The 23163-nt window shown below is 37.1% G+C and overlaps 1 protein-coding gene across 1 annotated transcript in view; it reads left to right on the top strand.

Annotated features, from left to right (window-relative positions):
• Window positions 1-23163, top strand: part of EML6 (EMAP like 6) — a 122619-nt gene that overhangs the window by 18540 nt on the left and 80916 nt on the right. Inside the window, exon 2 of the mRNA XM_009503780.2 lies at window positions 19858-20017. Within this exon, the coding sequence (XP_009502075.2) occupies window positions 19858-20017 (160 nt within the window). The remainder of the gene's footprint in view (window positions 1-19857; window positions 20018-23163) is intronic.

Raw genomic sequence — 23163 nt, 5'->3', positions numbered from 1 at the left:
CAAATTTGGGAACAAGCATCCCTCCAGCTTTCCAAAAAAGTCCATTTCACCAAAATTTCAGATCAAGAGTATTAGAATTCTTGGGAATGAAATTATACTGGTCATGGCCACCCCTGGATTACTCTTTTAACATCTGGACACTTTCTTTTCTGTCCTGGCAGTAGTAGTGATGAGTGATGCTGTCCTTCATTCAGTTTAGGAATGTACTGGACTTGAACCCGAAATTGCTAAGCAGTTGGAACGAAATAGAGATGCTCAACATTGACAAATCTGAGATTCTTCTGAGTTGTGACAGAATTTTAGGGTACTGGAAAATGTTACCACTAAAAAAAAATAAAGCTCTTGGATTGTGACAGGCGGGGATTTTTGCACTGCTGTGTGATATAAATTTAAAAAAAAAAAGAAGTGATAGTCTCCAAAAAAAAAAAGCAATAGTTGTGACCATGATTTGCTCTTTATGGTTTGATATACTGGCTTTATAACAGCATGTCCAAATCTAGTTTATTGGTAATAGCATATTACCAATAAATCACAAACAGAAGAGCTTTTCTATATTTCAACATAAATTTAAGGCGTGAGCATAAGATATTGCGTTCTGCTCAGAAGACCATGGGCATTTCTAGCTCCCATTTCTTTCTCAAGACAAATCATGCCATTTCACATGTCATTCTCAGTTATCTTCTGTGGGAATGTTAGCATACTCTTTCTAACATGTTCCATTTCCGTTGTTCCTCTGGCTCCTTGAGTCAGTCAGCTACAACTACTTTCTCATTACCTTTGGCATCGACCAACCCAAGTAGAATAGCTTCGATGGAACTAAAAGTACATTTGTCTGTCTCCTGTTTTGTTCTTGGATTACTCACTGATGTGGGACTTCCTGGACTCTATTGTTCATTCAATGTTCCAACTATTTTACCTATTTTATTTTGTAAATGTTAGCATATGTCTTTGATCAGCTCTTCTGGAAACCAGTAAAAAACCCCTGAGGTATTTAGTTCATATAAAAAGTTGGCAGCATATGGTAAGTTTTGAACTTCATTTTGTTGTTAGATGTTAATCTTTATTTTTCTTAATTAGAATCTTCATTTATATTTTAAAGTATACTTCTCTTCAGTAATTTTCCCTTTTTTCTCAAATTTATTTTACTTCTTACATTGTTGTAAAAAGAAAGCTCAGCTGACTCAGTGAATAAAAACGAGTGCTTCTGGCTAGCCTTTATGGAGATGACTTCATAGTTATCAATCAAACTCCCACACAGCTGCAGCAATCTGCTTTGACTGATGACCCCATAGTCAGCTCCCTAAAGGCTGGCTAAAGGCCTCTTTTTGCTGCGCTAACTCAGAGATGTTCTTTGACTAATATGTGGAAAGCTTCCTTGCTGTCTTATTTTCTCTTAATTCTGTTCGGCTTGCATCCTTTTTTTCTCCTGTTCTGTTTTCACTCTTCCATGTTAATCTAGATATTTATGTTACAGTTCCTTACAGTCAACACAAGATGATACCCCTTGGGTAAGACAATATTTGTTATGAATCTGCAATGTTTCACCAAATCTGCAAGAGTTAGATGCTGATTGACACAGCTGAGAGTAATCTATTTCTCTAAAATGAGGTTTGGTTGATTGTAACCTTTCAACACGAGGAGTACTGTTGGGTCAAGGCATAAATGACTTATTTACTTCTAAATAAAACACTGAAGGCATTTGGTTCTCCAGCCTTGAGAACAAAAACCATGATACAACTTGCATCCACAGACCTGCCTGGTTTTCTTCCTCAAAAGAAGGCGACAGCATCCAGATCACAGGAAATGCCCATGCCATGTTTTGTCTTCTAAACCTTGTCAGGGCGTTGTCTGGGAAAGCACTAATACCATGGGCCAAAACTGCTGCTACTTCAATATTCAAAAATGACAGTGGGTCAGTGTTGAGTCCATGTTCTGGAGTAGTTTATTTGCTAGTAGAGACATGTCTATGAACCTAGCTTATGCTGAGGTCTTAGCAATCAAATATCTGACGCTAAATAACAGAAGTCAGTCAGGAAATTGCTAACAAATGTATGTGAAGATTTGAAGACCCTCTCTTGTTGGAATGCTAGGGTGATAGTGGATTCATATCAAGCCACAGTGCTCAAGATCCTGGAGGTGCAACAAGCCAAGATGGATACAGGACTGACAATCAGCCACTCCAAAACTCAGTCACTTGCAGGAGCTGTCAGGATCATGCCATGCATCTCAATATTTTCACATTCATAGAAGCAGGTAAAATAAAGCCCATCAGTGTGCTATAATTTCTCTCTCTTCTTTGCTCTCATATAAACAAGACAAATACTAGTATCTCTGAAAATAATTTAATTTCAAAGTTGTTTGCATGCGGTACTATTATGCAGGTTTCCAAGAAAAATTAGTTTCCTAGAAAAGTGCTGCAGAAACTATTAGCATTAATCTCTTCCACACTTCAGTGGCTGAACTGTTTTGTCCAAACTATCTAGTATAAACCACAGAGAAGTAATGGGACATCTTCCCTATTTGTTAATATTTTTCTTTTCTATACATGTCCATAGTTTCTTGCAGTTTCAGTGTATGTTGTAGATCAGAACCTAGTGAAATGTTTACCTCATTCATCAATAGAAGTGTTTCTTCTGAAGAAGGGACTTCGTTTCTTTTGAGGATTGTTTCCAAAATACTCAACTGAAACCTGTGAGGGATTATCTTTATATGTAACAAGCTGTTGCTATCTGGCTGGGAGGAACTGTGACTTAAATGTGTGTATTATCTGCAAAGAGATTAAATGAAAATGTAAAAAGGATCCTCTTCGTAAACCTACAGCATAGATCTGAAGGTGGTTTTCAAATGAGGAATTTTTGGAAAAATGTATGGCAATCTTCCATTTTTATTTTCTTGTTTAACACAGTTGAACTGTACCTGAAGGGGTATTTAGGTTTGTTCTTAGTGTGTATAAAATAACTGGATATGTAGATTTATTCTGTTGTGATCAAAAAACATGCAAGAGTTGACATCCTGTTGGACCTCATTTTTACAAACAAGAACCGGTCAGGGATGTTGAGGTCGGGAGCGGACTTGGCTTCAGTGACCATTGAGGTGGTGGAATTCAGGATCCAGAGAGACAGCAGTGAGGGAATTAGGCACGATCACAAACCCAGATTTCAGGAGAGCAGACTTTGGCCTTTTCAGGTATCTGGCCGAATCCCGTGTGTTAGCATTTGATACATATTGCTATTGCTAGTCTCTTTTATGCTTTTAATTTCATTAGTCATAGTTTCAAATCTTAAATGTGGGGCACCTACTTGCTTTCATGCTGATAGGCCATCATGCATAGTTTTAAAAAATTTTTAAAAAAGGTCCAGTGAGCCATGTTTTCAGCCAAGTAAGATAACATGAATATTATTCAACTTAAATGCAATCATTTCAGCCATTTTGCAGTTAAATAAAAAAGATCTGATTATCTAATGCCATGTATAAAAAACAACTTATTTTTTAAGGTGTGTTCCAGTCAGGTTATAAAGCTCCTTTCCAAAGTAAAAATGCAAACATTTCTAAATATGAGTTCATTATAAGATCATAAAAGCCAAAGTATATAATTTTACTATTTTAATATTTAAATCATGAACATGGAATAAAGCTTTGGCTTTCAATTTTTTTTTTTTAATTCTGGATGATTACAGATCCTTTTTTTAGTTATTCCAGCTGTCTGCATAATACAAAAATAAAAGCAAATTTATGCAAAATACATTACACAAATTAACATATTAAAATTCTTGTTGTTTCTCAGCTAGTCTGATGCTATTGCAAGAGAGAGAAGAAGAATGTGGATGATGTGTCATGCATCAGTCAGATGTATTAATCTTGTACTTTCAAAAATATGAATGTAATCAGAAAATACTGATGGCTGTATTTTTGGCTGAGCTGCAAGTGTATTAGTACTGCAGACTGTAATGTTCTTGAAGATATTTTAAACTAGCTAGCTTAGGTACCACTAGCATGGAACTCAAAAAGGGCAAACTTATCCTTAGTTTTATTATTCCTTTTATGGCAAATCTGGGAATTCCTCCAATGCACCGTTACTTAAAATATGTCTGCTTCCCATTTGATCTCTTTGCCTGTGCTGAGAGCACAAGATATGAATACCCAAATCAGCTCAGAAGCTGTTTTGTAACACAAAATTTTAACAGCTATACCCTGAGAATGCTGTGTATATGGTATATCCTATAGAACCTGTAGATGCAATAATTTGAATCAGGTGGATTTATTGTATTAAAATATTAAATTACATTTTAATATGCATTTAAAACATGATTGTGTAAACAATTATTGGGAAAACAGCATTTTGATTTATTTGCTATTTATATTTAGTTGTATTTGCTGTGATAGCTTCTGTTCTGAAGCTAATGAAGAATAAAATCCATATATAGCTCTTCTAGCATTGTGGCCAAAGCTTGGAACATATTAAGACAGACAACTTTGTTGTATATCCTTCCCCTTAATGGAATTTCACATTTATGAATGCAGTGCCAAACAATATGTTTGGCTTGCTTCTTGAGAAGATGTGCTGGGCACTGCTGGGCACTCTCACCCTGTTCGTTGACTTGTTCTGCTGAAGTATGACTGTCCACGTGATGTAAGAATTTACCAAATTCTAACTGTCGTTAAGGTAAGCAGCTTGAGCCTCTTTGAACTTTCATATCTGTCATTTCTGTTGCTTTTAGCAATACTAAGTTACGATGCCTCCCTTTGTAAGATAGAGACATTTGGGAGAAGTATTCTGCTGTCATTGGCAGCAGAGGAGCTGGTGAATCTTGGTGGCAGAGCAGAGGCGAGGGTTGTCTGATGCACCTGCATCTTGTCTTTTATACGGTACCCAGGGTACATACCATGGGCTTTCTTAGATATAGACTCTATACTAGCTTGCATGTGCATACTCTTTATGTTGTAGATACATTATTATGCACATATATATAGTCCTAACATGCTTTCAAACGGTTATCACAAGGATTAAAGGAAGTAGTGTATTCTTCGTAAATATCGTTAAAATGCTATGTTGGTATTAACTCCTGATTTTTGGAATTGTAATCTCAGGAATAAGATTTTATGTTGTAGAAGTCTAAGAAGTAATCCAATTTTCCAGTCCTGATGTACTACAGTTTCTCATCTGAAAGCACTGCTCATGCCCATGTTAGCCTGAAAAAAATACATTTTTAGAGCTTTTACAATCTTCTGTGAGATTCCAAAAGGCAAAAGCAAAGACAGATTTTACTTTGGCTTGTGTAATTAGTATTAACATTTACATTTGAAGCTGCATCTTTCTTTTACTTGGTTAGACAGTGGGTTGATGGAATAATATAATTGACTTTCTAATGGACTTTCTAATTCCTCAGGCAGTCTGCTTTTGTATGGACCACCGCACTAGGGTGAACTTGTACTGAGAAACTAATGAAGCCATTTGCTTTTGTTCTCCTTGGTTTCATTCTTTTTTATTTTTTTTTTTTGTTCAGGAAAGCATAAAAAGTACTTGCATAACATGGCAGTAAATGACTTAGAGGAAATATTTGATATCACAGGAAAATAGTAAGGGTTAAAAAGAAATTAAAAGTGGAAAAATTACTTTTTTGAGTGACTACACAAAGTTTATTTTAACACTAAGCATCATAGATTTATTCTAACACATAAAAATGATCAAGGAACCACAAAAGACATTAAAAAATAAAATAAACCTTTTCCTGATCATAATTTCTATATCAGTTAAATTCTAAATATGAGCAGAGTGCATTTCTGTCTTTCACCGGGTACAGGTGAGAGAAATTTGTTTAATTCACATAGTTTTGGGGTTTTAACACCTTTATGGAGCATAGAGTAATATTGTCATACTCTTTTAGTGATTTCTGTAAAGATAAACTCAACAGTATTTGTATGTGTTAAGTGAAGGAAGAATTTTTAGGGCTTTCAGTGTGTTTATCTAGTCCTTACAGTATTTTCAATAGCTTTAATCGGAAATGTAGATGTCTCATGTTAGCCAGTATCCTAAAATATAACTGTTAGAAAAACTTGGCAGAATTTTACTCCTAAAGTTATTGAAATGCTTTGAGTTACGCTGCTCAAATTGGCAAAGCCCACAGGTTATATGGTCTAGATGTAGTCACCGTTTACCTACAGTTTGTGAAGAAATAATTTCAGATTTCCTCTCACAGATATATTTGGTATCTGTTCTTGTTTGTAGTAGATATATTTATGCATACTGCCCTAAGGAAGAAAGGGTGCTTCCTTTATTATCATGATGAAGAGGGAGGCACTAAGCTGTCTGTACATATGTTTTGTTATGTTTTACATAAGCTTTTATGAGTCCTTTAACCTTCACAGTGCCTCTATGTGAATAACAACGAGAAGGAGGTGAGATAAATCCTTTGCTAGTAAACTTCCATCTAGTTGGTAGCAGTAACGTGGGGTTGGAGAAGTTCTGAGTTCGCTTTCAGGTTCTGAGTAGAAACAGACCCTGCTAGTCCTACAGATTTCTGTTGCTAGATTCAAGAACTCTAACATCTTTAGACATTTTTCACCTCCAGTCTCCCTGTTCCTAGTTCCCACATCTAGCATAATAGCCAGCGATGGAGCAATCGTAGCTGAAGTCCTGATGCCTGCATATGGGATCTTCAAAGGATTCCACTAGCAAATAGATATGTCTTGATGGTGATTTTTCTCAGACGTGTGAGTTGGCCATATTTAGGCATATTTTCACAAGTGGAGCAAAAAAATACACACCATCCTTCAGCATGAGCAACTGAGTTTTGGAAACATTTTAAATAACTACAGGCAGTGCCATGAGCCGGGTTTCCATTAAATTTGTGTCCTTTGATTAAAGGATTTTATTTCCATATAAGGCTTCAAAATGAGCTCCCTTCTCCTAGACATTTGAATACCTCCACTTGGCAAAATGAACAGCTTACCTACATGAGACGTTAAGTGTAATATCTGTGTCTTAGATACTAGAGATTCCACTGGGAAAAAGACCTTGACTGTAGAATTAATTCTGTAGTATCAAATTGATGTGGACTTGAATTTTAGCTTTTTCTGACAAAACATAGCTCTGTCCTGTGAGGATTTTCTGTTGTCTGACATCAGTTAAGCACACATTTTTCTTAGATGAGTCTTTCACCTCTACTTCACCTGCTGAACTTGAAAAAACAGCAGTCAGAAGCTAGAAATAGCAATGGGTAACTGAAACACCTGCACCTGGACTTGCCAGGGTTGGCAATTTGTAACAAATGGGGATCAGCTGGAAGAGGGAGGGGAAGTAGCTATCTAGTTAGATACAGAATTCAGTTGTTAAACTGGACTCACAGAAGCTGCTCAAGAGATTTGGTAAGCACTTATTATACTTATTTATGCTTTTCCAAACAAAAAACCCCAAACCTTAAAATATCTTCCAGTTTCATTTGATGAAAAATTTTAAAAAATAATTCCTTAAATATTTTAGTATTTTTCCATTAAAAGGTAGATCTTTTTCCTTCTTATTGGTTCAATTTTAGCATGGTTAACTTCTAGTCAAAAGCAACATTCTACCTAGTTTCAAATCAGCAGTAGATGAAATCATGTGTGTTGCAATGGCTGACAAAGCCTGTGGCAGAAAGGAGAGAAGGCTAAGAGGTAGGCAGGGGAAAATTCTGATCAGCATTAGTTTTGAAGTGTGTTTCACTACTTACCTTTCTGGATTTTATCTGCAGAGTATTGGTATGTTATTGGTGAACCAATTTGTTGGTTTTATCATGATGCTGTATAACTTCATCAGAAGCATAGCAGAGTATGGTAAAGCCAAGGCTTTGGTTTTAATCCTTAATTATTTTCTATTTTAATTTTAAAAAATAATGGTACTTAGCAGCTTTTGGTTTAATAACAGGCTGTAGCTGGGTGACACACCTTTCGTATACTGCAGCTTGAATAGGCTCTGGGAAACTAAGTAAATTCTGCTATGGAAGAAGTTTAACATGTAAGCCTAGTGCTGGGTGGGCTCTAGTAGCATCTTGTCATGGTAACAGGTAACTGAGATACAGACCTTTTTATAATCTATCCCATACAGAAGAGATACTTGATACTTAAAATCTTTAGGTTGTGTCAGACAATATGAAGCAAACTAACAACTGTCATATCTATTTTAGTAAATGCACTTGGAAAAATAAAATTTTTTTGGGGTTATTGTATAGAAGCTCTTCTTGTTTTAATAGCTAGAAAAAGGGGAAATGGATTTATAATATGCATTTGTTGAAAGTAATCTTTGAATTTTTAGGAATAGTGTTTGTATTTGTGTTCTACACAATTAGCTTGGGAAACAGAATTTCAGAAGCCAGGCAAGAGTGCTCATAAAACTGGTATTTATGACCTTGCTACTGTTACACTGTAACTAGAAATTGGGAGTATAGACTCATTTTAATGTTTAATGTGACTACTATATACTCTGCAATGTTTTCTGCTCCAATGTCTTTGTTGTTACTCACTTCATGCCAAACAGGGAGCAGGATTTCTATACAATCATGCAAGAATTGATTTGCTGTTTCTGCTGGTTTTCAACCTCTGAAATACAGGGAAAGATAGTTTCTCTGACAACTAAAGAGAAGGTGAGCTTTTAAATGACTCCAACAAAATGGCATTAACAATTCTGTCCTCTTTGCAGTTCTTGCAGAGGAAGGTGTCTCAGTTTAGGCGACGTAGAAATACAACTCAGAATTACAAGAGAGCATAGCTGATCTTATAGACGCTTAACCACGCTGACTTAGAAATTTGATGAAATTTTATTGTTGCCTAGCAGAAGGCTTAAAACTGGACTATACACATGTAGCCAATGTGTCACTATGTTACATATCTTCTACTACAGCACAGCCAACAAAGGTTAACTGCTTTTTGTAGCAGCTGGCTAATGTAGATGCTTCCACTTCCTATGTACTGTGCAAGATTCTGCCAGTCATTAGAGCTTATGGAAGCATAACTGGCTGCAGAATATAGACTGTTGTCATTCAGAAAGTACAAAAGTAAACTTAAATCTGACCCCTTCTCCACCACAGGAAACTTATCTTCCTCAGCATGATCTGATGATCATCCAGTGTACAATTTCTGTACGTATTTTTGAAAAGTAACAAAATTGCTAGTCTTCGCTTCCCATTTCTGTGAGATAATGAGAAATGTCAGCTGGCAGTGTTCGAAAGAGAAAAAAGCATTCTTATAGAACTGAAAACTTCCCATAGTCTAGGGCATCTAAAAATGAATGTTTTTCTCCAGCCATTTTGGTAGACTCTGGATAAAACATCTGCTTCTGACCACCAAATGCAGCTCGGCATGCGTTTGATACTTTACTGAATCAAGCTCTTACTCTTCTCTCCTTTCCATTAAAGTGCTTAAACTCAAAATGTTGTGTGATGGGATTGTCATGAGAAGAATGCCTAAGTAGGGTGCAGCTGTAACACCATGCATTCAATGCACCTGAAGTAAGAACAGTTTCCCTAGGCTTAAAATCCTTATTTCTGCCCCTCAGTTAAAGGCAAACATATGCAAACAATATTATTATCCCTGTGTCAGTTTTTTAGCAAGAGCCTATGAGTTTTGTCAGATCATACAACTTGTCACAGGTGTGAATGTATCCAGGGATTTTCAACAGGGTGAGCTGAAATCTCTTGAACAAGTGGGAGTGATCCAGAAAAGTTATGACAGTGGTTGGTGGTTTGTTCTTCTTTTTTTCTTGTTCTCCACAATATTTCCCATTTTACCTTGATTGTTCTTCTCTGGGCTTTTTGGTTATTTTTATCACGTCTTCTATATTTTATTCATTTTGGAGCTCCCTCTTGATTCCTCTTTTCATTAGCTATATCTATTGTCTGTCCTATTTCCAAGATTTTCTTCCCATTTCCTCCCTCCTCTTTCTCAGATGTTTCTGCAAATGTTTTGACTTGGATTGTGTCTTGAGCAATCTGCATAGTTACAGCTATATTCACTGATGACTGTTAGCTATACAAAAAGTAGAGTAGGTCCAGGAAGTCCCAAAGCAGTTAATTACTGAATCAGCCTCTGGAAAGAATACCTTCAGCTGTGCTGTCAAGCATAGGACCCATCTGCAGCAACACTAGTACAACTTGATTGACACCAGCATGCTGTTGGCAATTAATTAATGCACAGATATTTGCTGTTCATTGTGACCACCAGTTTTAGAGTTGTTGTCTTAATCTTTGCCTGAATTATGATCTCATGTCTGCATTTGGAAGAAAAGGCACAGCTACATCCACCCCATGTTTAGTTGTTTCAGCCCTAGAGTGTGACCAAATCAGAAGAATAAACAGTTTGATTACTAGCAGCAATGCACATTTCCTGTCATCTCTTTTGACTGCACTTTGAATCTGTTATTTCAAATGAGTCAGAGTGAAATAGGATGAACACAGGAAATACAGGAGGCTACAACATGTGACAGTGGCCATAATTTCTTAACTTACAGATTTTATTTGATATATAAATTGTATTTTCAATTGCAATGTTCAGACTGGCCTTAAAATTCTTCATACCAGACAAACGTGAAAGTTTTGCTAGTTTTTATTGAGCAATACTAAATTTACAGCAGTGTATAATTAATTTTCCATGTATTGAAAAATCATTGAGTTAACTCACTATAATTTATGTTGTTGTTTTTATCTCAACATCATAGAGCAAGTATCTACTTTATGTTTTACTGTGCATTTTATTTCAAAACATTTTACATTGTCCATTTAATGATCATAAACATAGGGTAGGGTAGGGGTAAAATAGAATGCTGGACTAAACAGAACTCTTTCCTCTTTCCTGACCCTCTGATTTTAGTCTCAAATTCTAGTACATTTTTCTTTACAACCAGTTGATTCAGCTCCATCTGACTGATTTTGTCAAATCACAGTGCTTAAATCAAAAGGTGCCATGTGTGTCTCTCCTGGGTATTTATTTATGTGTCTTTTGGTTAAAGTATTTACAGTCTTGTTACCTCTTGTTTTTCAGAGATTGCTATGATTTTTCAGACTTACATACCTATAATTTTCAAGCAGGGCAAAGAATGAGGCCGCGCAGCAAGAGACTATACAGAAATCCTTCAGGTATCTGAAAAGCCTATTCCCTCTCCTTTCTAATTTATAGCTTTGGTAGCTTCCTGCTCTGTTTCTACACAAAAACCCACCAAGTTTTATTTCAGACCAGAAAAAAAGTACTAAGCTGTTTTGGCTAAACCCTACACGTCAACACAACTGTATCCAGCTCACGTTTGCTTAGCAGCATCTCCGTACTTCTCTTAGTGTAGGCCAAGACCCTCTTTTTCCAGTGTATCTTTAGGTCTTGAAAAAATAGTCATACCATATTACTTATGAAAAGTTCCAGAAATTTTGTAGTTGTGTCATTTTTGGGGTTATTTTCAGATATTGTAGCACACTGCAGTCGTCATCGTGAATGCAAATATAATTAGACTCAGATGGAAACTCTGCATGCATGTGAAAGCTGAAGGGGAAAAGTGGTATATGGTAGTTTCATTTCAGAGTCACACGGAGTCTCTTCAGTGTAGTGCAGCTAATAAGAAATAGTGCATATTTTTCCCTGATCACCTGTTGCTCAAAAACCACAATTCATGAGGACATCAGCAGCCGTTCATACTTACCTTTCAATGTCATTAAATGGGCCTTGGATAAAATCTCCTGGGATGACTTTTCACTGGCAGAAGCCAAGAGTTGCAAAATATCCATGAGATATATATATGAAATAAATATGCATGAGAGAAATAAATCATTAGTGATCTGTGTGACCTTTGTGTTACTGCAGCCATGTCTGATGAGGAACCACAGTGCTGTAGGACTGTGCTGCCGTGACATTCTTTTTTTATTAAATCTGCCGAATTTTTCTGTGTGTACAGATGCATATGTGTGTAAATCAGAGCTGGCCTTAATTAAAGTGCAGAATATTTTTGCTCAAAACATTACATTTTAAGAGGTTTTTTTCTATTGCTTTGTTCCCTTCTGTTATTGGGGAAATTTGAATCACTTGATCGAAAGCAATTTAGTTTTTAAATCTGGCCTGACCCTGTGACACCTCTGTAGCTCCACAGTGCGACAAGAGATTCCATGTTCTGCTAGGTTACTTACACAGCCTTACGGGCCTGATCTGTCAAGACTTCTAATAAGCACTGAGCCGCCAAATAAACTTTATTGAAATGTGGTGTAATAACTCCATAGGCTTGAATAACAAACACTGGCACAGGGAGCAGGTCAGCAGTAATCTTCCAAGGACAGAGGGGATTAATTTTAGAGTGGCAGGAATGGTTATAACTTCACATGCTTTTGCCACCATTCTACCCCGCCATGAGTTCTGGAATATAGTCAGAAATAAAATCCTTTTCAAAATGACCCTTGCATTCCCAGGATGCTATTAATGTGTGTGCTTCAAAGACCTTTAGTAAGCCCAGCTGAGCTGTGCGTGTCACTTCATAAATGATTAAACTTAGGCTGGATTTGTGGCCCCGACCAGTTATGAGTGCCAAGCCTGACACAGTGATTTTCAATCACAGTCTGCATTGACTTCATTCAGAACTGTAGGTGTTTACTTCCTCTGACAAGCAGATGGTAGCTGTCTGAGGCAGGCCACCAAATTCAGAAATTGCTGCTGAGAAAGTTAGCCTGCAATGACTTGTTCTAGGTAGGAAGCCAGTGCAGAATTATGAATAAATGCCAGAACCTCTAACTGTATCGCTTGTCTTCCTACACAGGGCATATGGAAGGGAAAAGCAAGCCGTAGAAGAGTTAGTAAGAACTTAGACCTTGAAATGCCTTATTTGCTAGGTGATCTTAAAAATACATTTCTGTACGTATTGCTGTTCTGTAGTATATATAAGCAAGGCATTACTATATAAAAGTCAAACCAGTAAATTAAAGTTTTGTCATTGCCCTTACCTAGCAGTGTTTCAATGAATATTTATATTCTTTTGTTTTCAGGACAAATATGTTGGGTACTTGAGTTATTTGCAAGTAGTGTGTGGCAATATTTTGTATATTTAAAAGGAGTATTATAGCTCTATGTTCACGTGTGAAAAGTAACTCAGTTATATATGTGCATTAATTGTATTATACATGCGCATATATATGCAGACGCACGGAGTCTGCATGTATCAGAGCTACCAGATCCACATTGTCTGTAATCTCCCAGCAAGTCTTGTTTATTATGCCTGCAGTGTGCTCCCATAGCCTCTGTCACCTGTGCTGTGGTACATGCCAAATACAATTGGTCATCCTGGTGTGTGATCTTCCTGCCATCTCTTTACCGCTTGTGGGGATCATGGGTTTGCACTGGAAGGGCAAAAGGCTGGGAGCTGTGTATGAGCATGAGTAGCAGTCTCCTTCGTTATTGAGAGATTGATTTTCCCCAAATGATAGTTGTGGTGTTTGTGCTTTGGAAGTAACCTGGAAGGAGATAATATGCAGAAGTAGTCCTGTCAAATTCCTGCATTTTTCTTCCTAAAATTACTCTCCATTTTACAGCATGATTTGTGGGGTTTGTGCAGGTTGCCTTGTTCTTTCCTTTCCCCCCCTCCTTTTCGTAGGTGGTCTTTCCTTCCTGTTTTTCCCTTGCTCCTGCAGGTCCCCACATTTGCTTCCACTTAACTGCTGATCTTTATTCTGTTGCTCCTTTTAATTAGGCTTGGTTACGTATTGTGTTGTATTCAGAAATAGGGATCAGCCCGCATCTTGCCTTACTTTGCTCTGTCTGTACAGTGAGTTATAGTCTTCCCCTTTGACCCCACCATGAGGGAAGAAATTAATTTTGTTCTGTGACGTGAGGAATTCCTGAAAGAGTGTTTGCATTCTTTGCTGACAAGTGAAGACAGCTCTGTCCTCAGCACTGTGTGAGTAGTAAAATAGAGCTGAAAAGATCCTTGGTCTTCAGACATGCCTGTTGGCCTCTCAGGATCTTTAAAGTGTCACTTCTTTGCACTGGGAACTAACAGTGCGGAGCAGGAGGCGACAACAGAGAATAAAATACCTACTGGCACGTAATGGCCTATTTCAGGGCAGGCTTGGAGCTTCTTGGAAATATTTTTTCTTCAGAGATATTTTTTGCCACAGAGAAAAAGTCTGAAGGAAAAACGAAGCTGTGTTATTTATCTGTCCATCATTCAAGCATAGCACAGTCAGTGCCCCAAGTACTTCACAAGTTTGACATAAATTCTGAAGCAAGACCCACTACATTCTCTGTTCTGCCAAACTGTAGGGTTTGTAGCAGATTGTGAGCATGAAAGCATCAATTCTTTAATTTATTTCTGAAGAGAATTAATCACATACAGACAGTATCTGCATAGCTATGAATTTGATTTTAAATTTACCTCACATTTCTTCCCAAGTCTTCGTTATCATTGTATGGCATTGTGTTATGTAAAACTGCATAATTCTGTAAAGGTTTGTCTAAACATGGAAGTCACTCCAAATTTAAAATGGGATGAATCTGAAGTGGAGAATAATTTATCGGTGTCTAACTATCTAGAGTTATTTTAAAATAGCACCAAATTTGCATGCTGCTTTAGGGGGCAAACCATCCCTAGCAATGGATTGCATTATCACAAGAGGGCTGACAAGTCCATCTAACAGTGATTTTCAATCACAGTTTACATTGACTTTGTTCAGAACTGTAGGTGTTTACTTCTTCTTTCAAAAAGCAATTCTTCTTTGTCAGGTGGGATATTCTGGAAACTAGTTTTAGTTCGTATGAAACAGGTATTTGCTTAATTGATGTTTATCAAAGAATAGTTAGTAGGATGGTTATAAAAAGATTCAGTTTAATATGGCACTCATAAATAGAAAACAAACCTTGAAAAATTATACACTCAAAACTATAAAAGCAAACGTTCAGCCTTTGGCTGCTGCAGTGAAAGTGTTTCGACTACCAATAAATAGGATAGGGCAGAGATATATTTAAAAGAACCAGAACAGTGAATTTAAAACTTCTGTCTCTTATCTGATACACCCATTTCAAGATATCAGCAAACCTATCAATTCCGTATGTGTGTATTAAAGATAACAGGAGTTGCTTACTTTTTGCAGCAGCATCAAGGAGCAATTATCAATTATCTAATGCAAGCAAACTGCTGTGAGCCAAAATCCATTTTTACTTTGATTACTTTAGACTTTCTTGATGTATTTCAGTATCTGGAATCATTGAAAAGTCTAGTTTGGAAGGGGTCCCTGGAGATCATCCCAGTCCAGCTTCCTCTTGTGAGCATGGCCTTAAATTAGGTTATCCAGGGTCCTGTGAAGCCAAGTAAGCCTTGAATCATTTCCAACAAGGGGGATTCTACGACTTATCTAGGCAACCCACCCCAATCTTGAAGTCTTCTTATGGTTAAGAATGTTGTTCTTGTAAGCAGACAGAATTTCCCATGAAGCAACTTGTGGCTCGTGCCTTTTGTCCCCTTACCATGCATCCTTGTGAAAAGAGCACCTCCACCTTCTCTATAACTGCTTGTGATGTTCTGGAAGACTGTCATTAAATCTACCCTGAGCCTACTCTTCCTCAATCATCATCCATTCCCTCATCCCTTTTCTGTTCTTCCCAGTCATCCGTTCTTTCTAGCATCTGTTCTAATTCTCTGGTTCCTTGACCATGCGCTTTATGAAGAAAAACTTGTTTTAACCAGAGTTTGGGAACAAATGAAATACAGAAATTACAATTTAACATTCAATTCAATTGAACAATTTAATATCCAGTTCAACTACTTGAAGTAGTTTGCATTCCATATCTAAACTTTTCTATTTAGTTCCATCTCGATTTTAAGCTTGAGATCTGTGTTAAATGTATATAAGTGTATGGAACCTGTTACAGAAAACCAAAAAAATACAATATAGACAAGAAACACCTACTTTCTGTCCCTTGAAATTCAAATGTGGTTATAAAAGAAAAAGAAGATCTTGGAGCTGATTATTATTGCAACAGAAATTGCGGAGGTAGTAAGAGTTTACCATCTGGCAAGGCCCCCAGACCAGATGGATCCACTAATGACTTTTACAAAGCATTTCATCAGACCCGGCTGGAACACATGACTGGCATCTTTAATTATCCTAAATTAACAGGGTTTCAGCCTTGGATGCTAAGATTCATAATTGTTTGTCTTGGAAGGGAAGGGAAAGGAAATGTCCCCTGAAATCTCTCCTTCCTAATAGATCTTTTTATTAATAAGGTGTAATGTTAAAATATTACCTAAAGTAATATTAAAGTTCATCTTAAATTGATTGTTTGCTTAAAAGAAGTGCCTAACGAGGCACTTTTATTACAGACATTTTTTGCAAACACATCAGAGTGCTTTTGGAATTCACAGTTAGCTTTATGCGTACACAAAAGCATTCAGCTGCTCAGCAGAGCAGGCTGCCAGGGATCCCTTGCTTTCTTTGCCTTCTCTGGAAGGAAGGGAGCGTGCACTTCCAAAGCAGTTGATCTCTGCCTCTTACCCTACGTGCGCATCTGCTCCTGTTACTGTTCCCACAGGGAGAAGACCAAGACTTGTGGGGAAGTGACTGCCGCTACCAGCAAGCAGTATTGGCAGCAATTGTGGCTACTTCTATCCTGTTTCCACTGCAACTCTTTAGTGAGAGAGCATTCACTTCCTTTTCCCACAAATCTGGAAAGCAGGGAGAAATTTCCTCGTGAAATTTCTTCTGCCCACACACTTGGATCTTGTGGGACTACGCACTGGTCAGCGAGGGCACCGCCTGTGCTGTGGCTGGCCTTCGTTCCCTGCTTGTCTTTCCTCATGGGGCAACCCTCTTCTTGCTGCTCAGTGGTAGTTTGCTAGTGTAATCTGCATGGTGCACTTCTGGGAAAAGCACGGGAATTATGTGAATTACATATTACAAATGTGAATTTAAGAGAAACGCTTGTAATTTTAAGATTAAGTCTCCATATTTTTTTTTTGTTATTTTTATTGGTTACTGGAACTGTTACATATTCTCAATACTGAGAATAGGACTGCAAATGTCCCTATGCTGATAAGAGTGTGCCAACTCTGGTGAATGAGCAGAACAAGGAAGTACAGGGTGAGGGAGGTAAAGTTGTGTGATAGGCAGTGTGGGAGTGAAGAAATTAATGACTTACTCAGAGCTATTAAGTCTTCAGTAGCCCAGCCATTTGCTTTAGTTGAACAGCTCTGCTGTACGGTAATGTATCTCAAACAGATATCTACAGAACTCTTGCCTGTGGCTTGCAGAAAATTGGCTGGTTGCATAATGAAGACTCTTGTGTTTCTAGATATTCTTCCTGTTCAAAGAAATAGGAAGTAATTCCCTAAAAATATTTTTCTATACCATACATGGCTGTTGTTTGGATGTCTGATCTATTTTAATCTTATTTTCATATTGCACTCATTGTCACAGTATTTCAGTATTTTCCAGTGGCCCAAATAGTGATGTAGTATCATTATAAGTGCTTTAGATATAGGATAGGATGTTTGCTTAGAAAGGTGGAAGAAATGTAGCTAATGGTTCAAAACACAAGTAATGAAGCTTATACTAATTTTTAAAGGCAGGGAAAGGCACACAGCCCATGCCGGCAGGAAACCTTACCATCTGAAGAGAGGAGGTGACCCATACCGCAGGTATATTGTATAGTTGTGCATGTGATTTTTATATTTTAATAGACAACAAACATGTAAATCATATGTACAGGTCTCAGTCGGTCACCAAGATTTGTTATTGAAATTGGACTCTCTTCTTAGTCTGTAACCCACTGTTCTGTCTGCCAAAAATAAACACTTGGTTATCTAACAGCCAGACTGAACGTAGGCAGTTATAGTGCATTGTAAAGGCTGTTAGCGAGAGATTAATGTCCTTAGTGGTTCTGAAAAATCAGGCTACTTATTTAGGTGCCAAAAATTGCTATTAGTTCCTAAGTATAGTTCCCCCACTAGTTGACTTAATGTGTCAAAAAGGATAAACCGAATAACAGTTCAGTACAGATATATTTATGTTGTAGGAAATGTGTTCTTGTTCTTAACCTTATACCCAGGAATGAGAATACAGAACAGAAAATGGAAGTTCTAGTATGTGAAAACCAAACTGTACAAAATAGTGGTAGATGTAATTAAGCTGCAGTTCTGTTCTAGCAGTGAGATAAATTAGCCCAATTAATCTTTTCCATCTAGATTTTATCACTGAAGAAAAATATTCAAACTTAATTATAGGTATCACAGCTTAAGTATGGTGGAGTCACCCTTTGTTCCCCACATAGGTTTAGAAATGAGGTGAGCTAGCTGGCGCACAGTATAATGTAGAATCCAAGCCTGTTAAGGAAGGAGAAATGAGCAAGTATTATCTACTCCTGGCGTAGAAGAAATATTCAGCTTCCCTAAGCCATCTGTTGAATATCAGTTTCTTAATAGGATATTTTTCCTTATTCCGTCTGTAGCTCACATACTCAGACATTGTTCAAATTTGTTTCCTGGACAACAGTGTAAAACTGTCTTTGTATTCATATTACCTTTGGGAGGGTTTTTTACTAGTAACATCCCCAAGCTAGATTTTCAGACTAGATCCTCTGGGTTTTGTCAAAGAGAATACTTCAGGAGTTGAAGGGTAGCTTGACAATAGCTCAGAATGATTGCAAAGAGCAGCTTCTGGTACTTTGTCACTACCGATAGCCTGCGTTCCTCTTGGTAATGTGGGATGAAGTTTGCTCAATGGCAGCCTTTTGTCTTTCGTGTTACAACAAAAATCTGTTATGTGTGATGAGAAAAACATAATTTTTTTTAAAAAAATGATGCTACTGCTTGGTTCCGGAAGGTGCTTGACATCTAAGAGAAATGCTCCCAACACAACAAAACAGAAGTAAATATTAACGTTCACACCTAAGCAGGGGTGAGAAAGGAGGGTACTGTGGGCTGCCCTGTGGAGATTTTAATATCTGAAGGATTGTGAAGAGAAGTATAGTCTGATTCTGCTAATAAAGCCTGCATTAGAATGCAGCTTGCAGTAACGTATCTGTGTACAAATACTACAGAGAATAAAAAAGCTGTGTTTAATATGTGTAATAAATGTATAAGAAACAGTTGGTCTCACAGCAAGTCTTCTGAATGGTAGTGGAGTTAATCACTGAAAACCAGGAAGCAGTTCTGGAACCACTGGCACTTTTCTTTGATTTAAGTAGTAGAAATACTGCTTGATGTGACAGGTTTTGTGCAAAGTACTGTTTCCAATAGGCTGTGAGAAAATAGGTAAACTAATAAAGGTACAGTAATGTTTCCTCTCCTTAGGCAGTACCAGCTACAAATAGATCTTAAAATACATATGTCGTTTTTCTTCATATACAGGAGAAATAATTTATTTTTCTGTCTCTTCTGATGTTACCATCTTTAAACAGGCAAACCTTTCTTGCATGTAGTTTTCATAGTGAAAAAATATCCATTATTCATCCACTGGTCCCTATTTCAGAGCATTTGAGCTGATCTGTAAAAGCGGAATAAATTGTAGAAAATCATCCACTGACTTTATAAAGCTATGCAAAACTAAGATAAAAGCCTTCATCCAGCTTATCAATCAAAAATATTCAAAAAAATCTCTGTTATATTTTCCTTAAATTTTAGTTAAAATGTTATTACATGATAAATTGTATTTTCCACAAGCTGTGTTGGTCTCACTAAAACATGTTACTGTAAGTGAACAATGGGATAGGTTGAGTTTTGAAGACAGTTGATAGGATCATTACAATAAATCAAAAGGAGCTGAAGTTCTTGAGAACTAAAAAAAATTAAGCTTTTTTAAATTTATTTTTTACATATTATACTATTTTACTGATTCAGAAAGTGGATTATAATTCAACTGTGTTCTATTTCAGCCTTGCAGTTCACCCGGATAAAACTTTAGTAGCTACAGGACAGGTTGGGAAGGACCCTTACATTTGCATCTGGGATTCCTACCGTGTACAGACCGTGTCTGTTCTTAAGGATGCACACACACATGGAGTTGCCTGCTTAGCCTTTGATTCAGATGGCCAGGTTTGTATATCTTCTTTCTCTGTGTTTTGAGTTTAGTTTGATTTCTGACTCCAGAAGATACGCACATTAAAGTATTTTATGTTTAGGTAGCTGTATGGCTATAGTACTACATTCCTATTACAATTAAATTTTTCATGCAAGGACTGCAAATAAAAGCTCTTTCAAAGATGTTTTTCAGAAAAAAATCACAACCGAGCATTCAAGTCAAGTAGAGGCATTGGGGGTGGACAAATATCCAGAGAATAAATGGCCCTCTGTGACTCAAATGTAATAGCTTCACCACATACTTGTCACCTGCTGTTCAAAGAGATCAGTTCCCGGCAAGGGCCTCACAATCCTGCAGCTTTTTTGGCAGTGGAACTCCAGTAATCTCGCTGCTAGGAGAGTCTTATTGGCTGGGGCACACAGGCAATTTAATTAAACAACGAGGTTAGCACACAGAGCGTGTGATGTTGTACAGTGTGATTAGATTATATGATATTTTGAGACAAAATTTAAAATAGAGATAAATGGTGGGCTATTCACAGCTAAATACATTGATTTTTTCCCCTGGAGGCGAACTATTAAAAGCATTTAGTTGTGAATGAAGTAGGAGGAAAATAGATCTACGATTCACATAATCCTGAGAAATAGGTCACATTCATAGTTTTATAAATATTTATCTGTGCAATTTTGTGATTATTGATGTCCAAATGAGTGTTCTAGTGTAACACTGTGGTCATATGTTATAGCTGGTTGCTAAAATATTCTTAGGAATGCTTAGATTAGCTGATACCCAGATTCTTGCAGGGATCCTTATTGGGTTTCGTATTTGTGTGCATACCTCAAAATTGCAACACAATAGGGCATTACTGCCTTTACATGATTTTCTTAAGATCATGTACTAGGTGATTAGCTGTCTGTTGAGAAGTGCTTTATTGTCGTATGCCTAGCTACGCTTCCACTGACCACACAGTGCTTTTATTGCTCTTTCTGAGATCAGAACTGGCCATATAATGTATAAAATGTATTCTCATGTGAAACAAAAGTACTTCTTATTGTGCATTATCTTGTATATGTTCAGTTTAAAGATTAGTCTGAAATGAAGGACACCAACACAAGCAATTGCCTTCAACATGTTTAAAAAACATCAGGTAACTTGAATTACTGAACAGCACTATGGATTATATTTCCCCATTAAAAATTTGAACTAGCTTGCTATTTTGAGCCTAATTTTCTACCATTCAATTTTCTTAAAGCCATTTCCTCTGAAATCTCCCGTGCCATTTCTAATTAAAGAAAAAGGTGTTTCTGGGAATTGTGGAATTAAAAAAACGGATGAGAAAACACCCAGATCAACAGAACAAATTTTCTAATGCCAGTTCTTAACTTTTTTCCTCATTTTTAACTTTGTAAGATGGGTAGATAAACTCTTTTTAAAAAACTATTTAAGCACCTAATGGGAATAAAGACTCACCAAAGAGCCCAGTCAGTATGAGTTAAAGGTGGAGGCTGTTCTGAAAATCCTGCTGGGTGCCTTGCTGTAATTAAAAACTTACTGCTGTGCTGACCTTGCAGAACAGTAACGTTCTGTTTCTGGAAGTGCTACAACTTAGTTTATTCTGGAAATAAAAATTTTTACAGAACACACTTATATCTGGAGAAAGACCAGTGCTGGAAAACATAAATGTGGAGAATGTATCTTGGCTTTTTGCTGCTCTTTCTGGCTTTGCAGGAGAAGCTGCTGTGCTGAGCCAAAATTAAAGAGCATGGTAGAAAAACTTTGAGTATTTGGAATTCAGAGCTGCTAGCAGTTCCAGTTTATTTAGTCAGCACACCCAAGGGGGCTGACGTCTTGTGACAGGACAAAACAGACTTTGCGTACATTGCTTGCACCTTTTCTTCTAATGCATACCTTTCATTCTTTTATATTGAATGTCTATTAATATCCAAGAAAGATTTTTGTTTTAGCCCCAAAGCACAAATAAATTCAACAGTAACATAAGGTATAGATGCAATAAGAAACATATTCTTTCTGCTACCTCTGTCAGCTGTCCTCTTTCTAAATAAACGTACACAGAGGAAAAGCCCAGATAATTCTGCTTCTCTACCTGAGGTGGATCCCCATAAAGTCAGCTTGGCTTCCTCCCACTCCGCTGCACACAGCTTCTGGTTTTGAGGGTAGCTGCTGTGTCTAGTGCTGCGCAGCTCCAGTGGTACTGCATCCAAAATAGTGACACTGCATCTGTATTTTAGCCAAGATTATTAATTAGCTCTTCTTGTATCAGAGGCTGGGGTGTCTGTTTCAGGCATTCAGATGAGTTAGATCTGAAATATTACTCCCTGCTGGACTTCAGCTGACACTGCACGGAGGCAGCTTAGTTGTCTTGGCAGTGCTTCCCTGGCATAATTTGCCACAAACTTGGTAACAGAGAGCAAATAGGATTTGTTATCCTTTTATAATATATGTTATCTTTTTATAATATATGGAGAAGATCTATATGCAGCTTAAATCAAGGGATAACTTGTATGCTTCCTTTATTTTATGTACCTTGAGTAAAGCTTTAAAAGTGGGGACAAATATATTTTGAGTAAATTTCCTACGTTGTACATTATCTGTAATGAATACTGTATTTTAAAAGTACTAATGGGAGCTGTTGCAGAACCATTGTTATCTAAAAATACATATTTTAGTTTGGGCTTTTTCTATGAGGTGAGCAGGAGGTGACATTTGACAGGAGGGAAGCTGCATTTTGTTCAAATGTTTAATAAAGAGGCCTCAGTTTACCTGTAATTAAAAATCTTCTGTTGAATCAGGAATTAACTGTGGTTTCTCCTTAAAAACACCTACCCTTCACAGAATTGCCTACAAAGCTGATGTCTTTTACACTGAAGTATTTCACCAATACTATGCAGTTCAATTTCTGTTCTGAGTTATTTTAGATGAACCCTTTTTGTGTGCTTTCTAAAAATAAATTTTTAAAAAATGGAGTGAGGAGGGCACTGCCATAATACAGACATACATTTCTAAAATTGGCATTAGGTAGCACTAGGCTTCTTTAGCCAGATCTTCTAAATCTGTGTATATTTAAAAATAATTTTTTAATTATGTGCATAAACTACTTGGCAGATACTTTCTTCTGGTATTTCTGTGAATTCTCTGAACT

Source organism: Phalacrocorax carbo, chromosome 3, assembly GCF_963921805.1.
Source record: "Phalacrocorax carbo chromosome 3, bPhaCar2.1, whole genome shotgun sequence".
NCBI lineage: Eukaryota > Metazoa > Chordata > Aves > Suliformes > Phalacrocoracidae > Phalacrocorax > Phalacrocorax carbo.
Note: the sequence above shows the minus strand (reverse complement) of the source record. Positions and strands in the feature narration are given on the sequence as shown.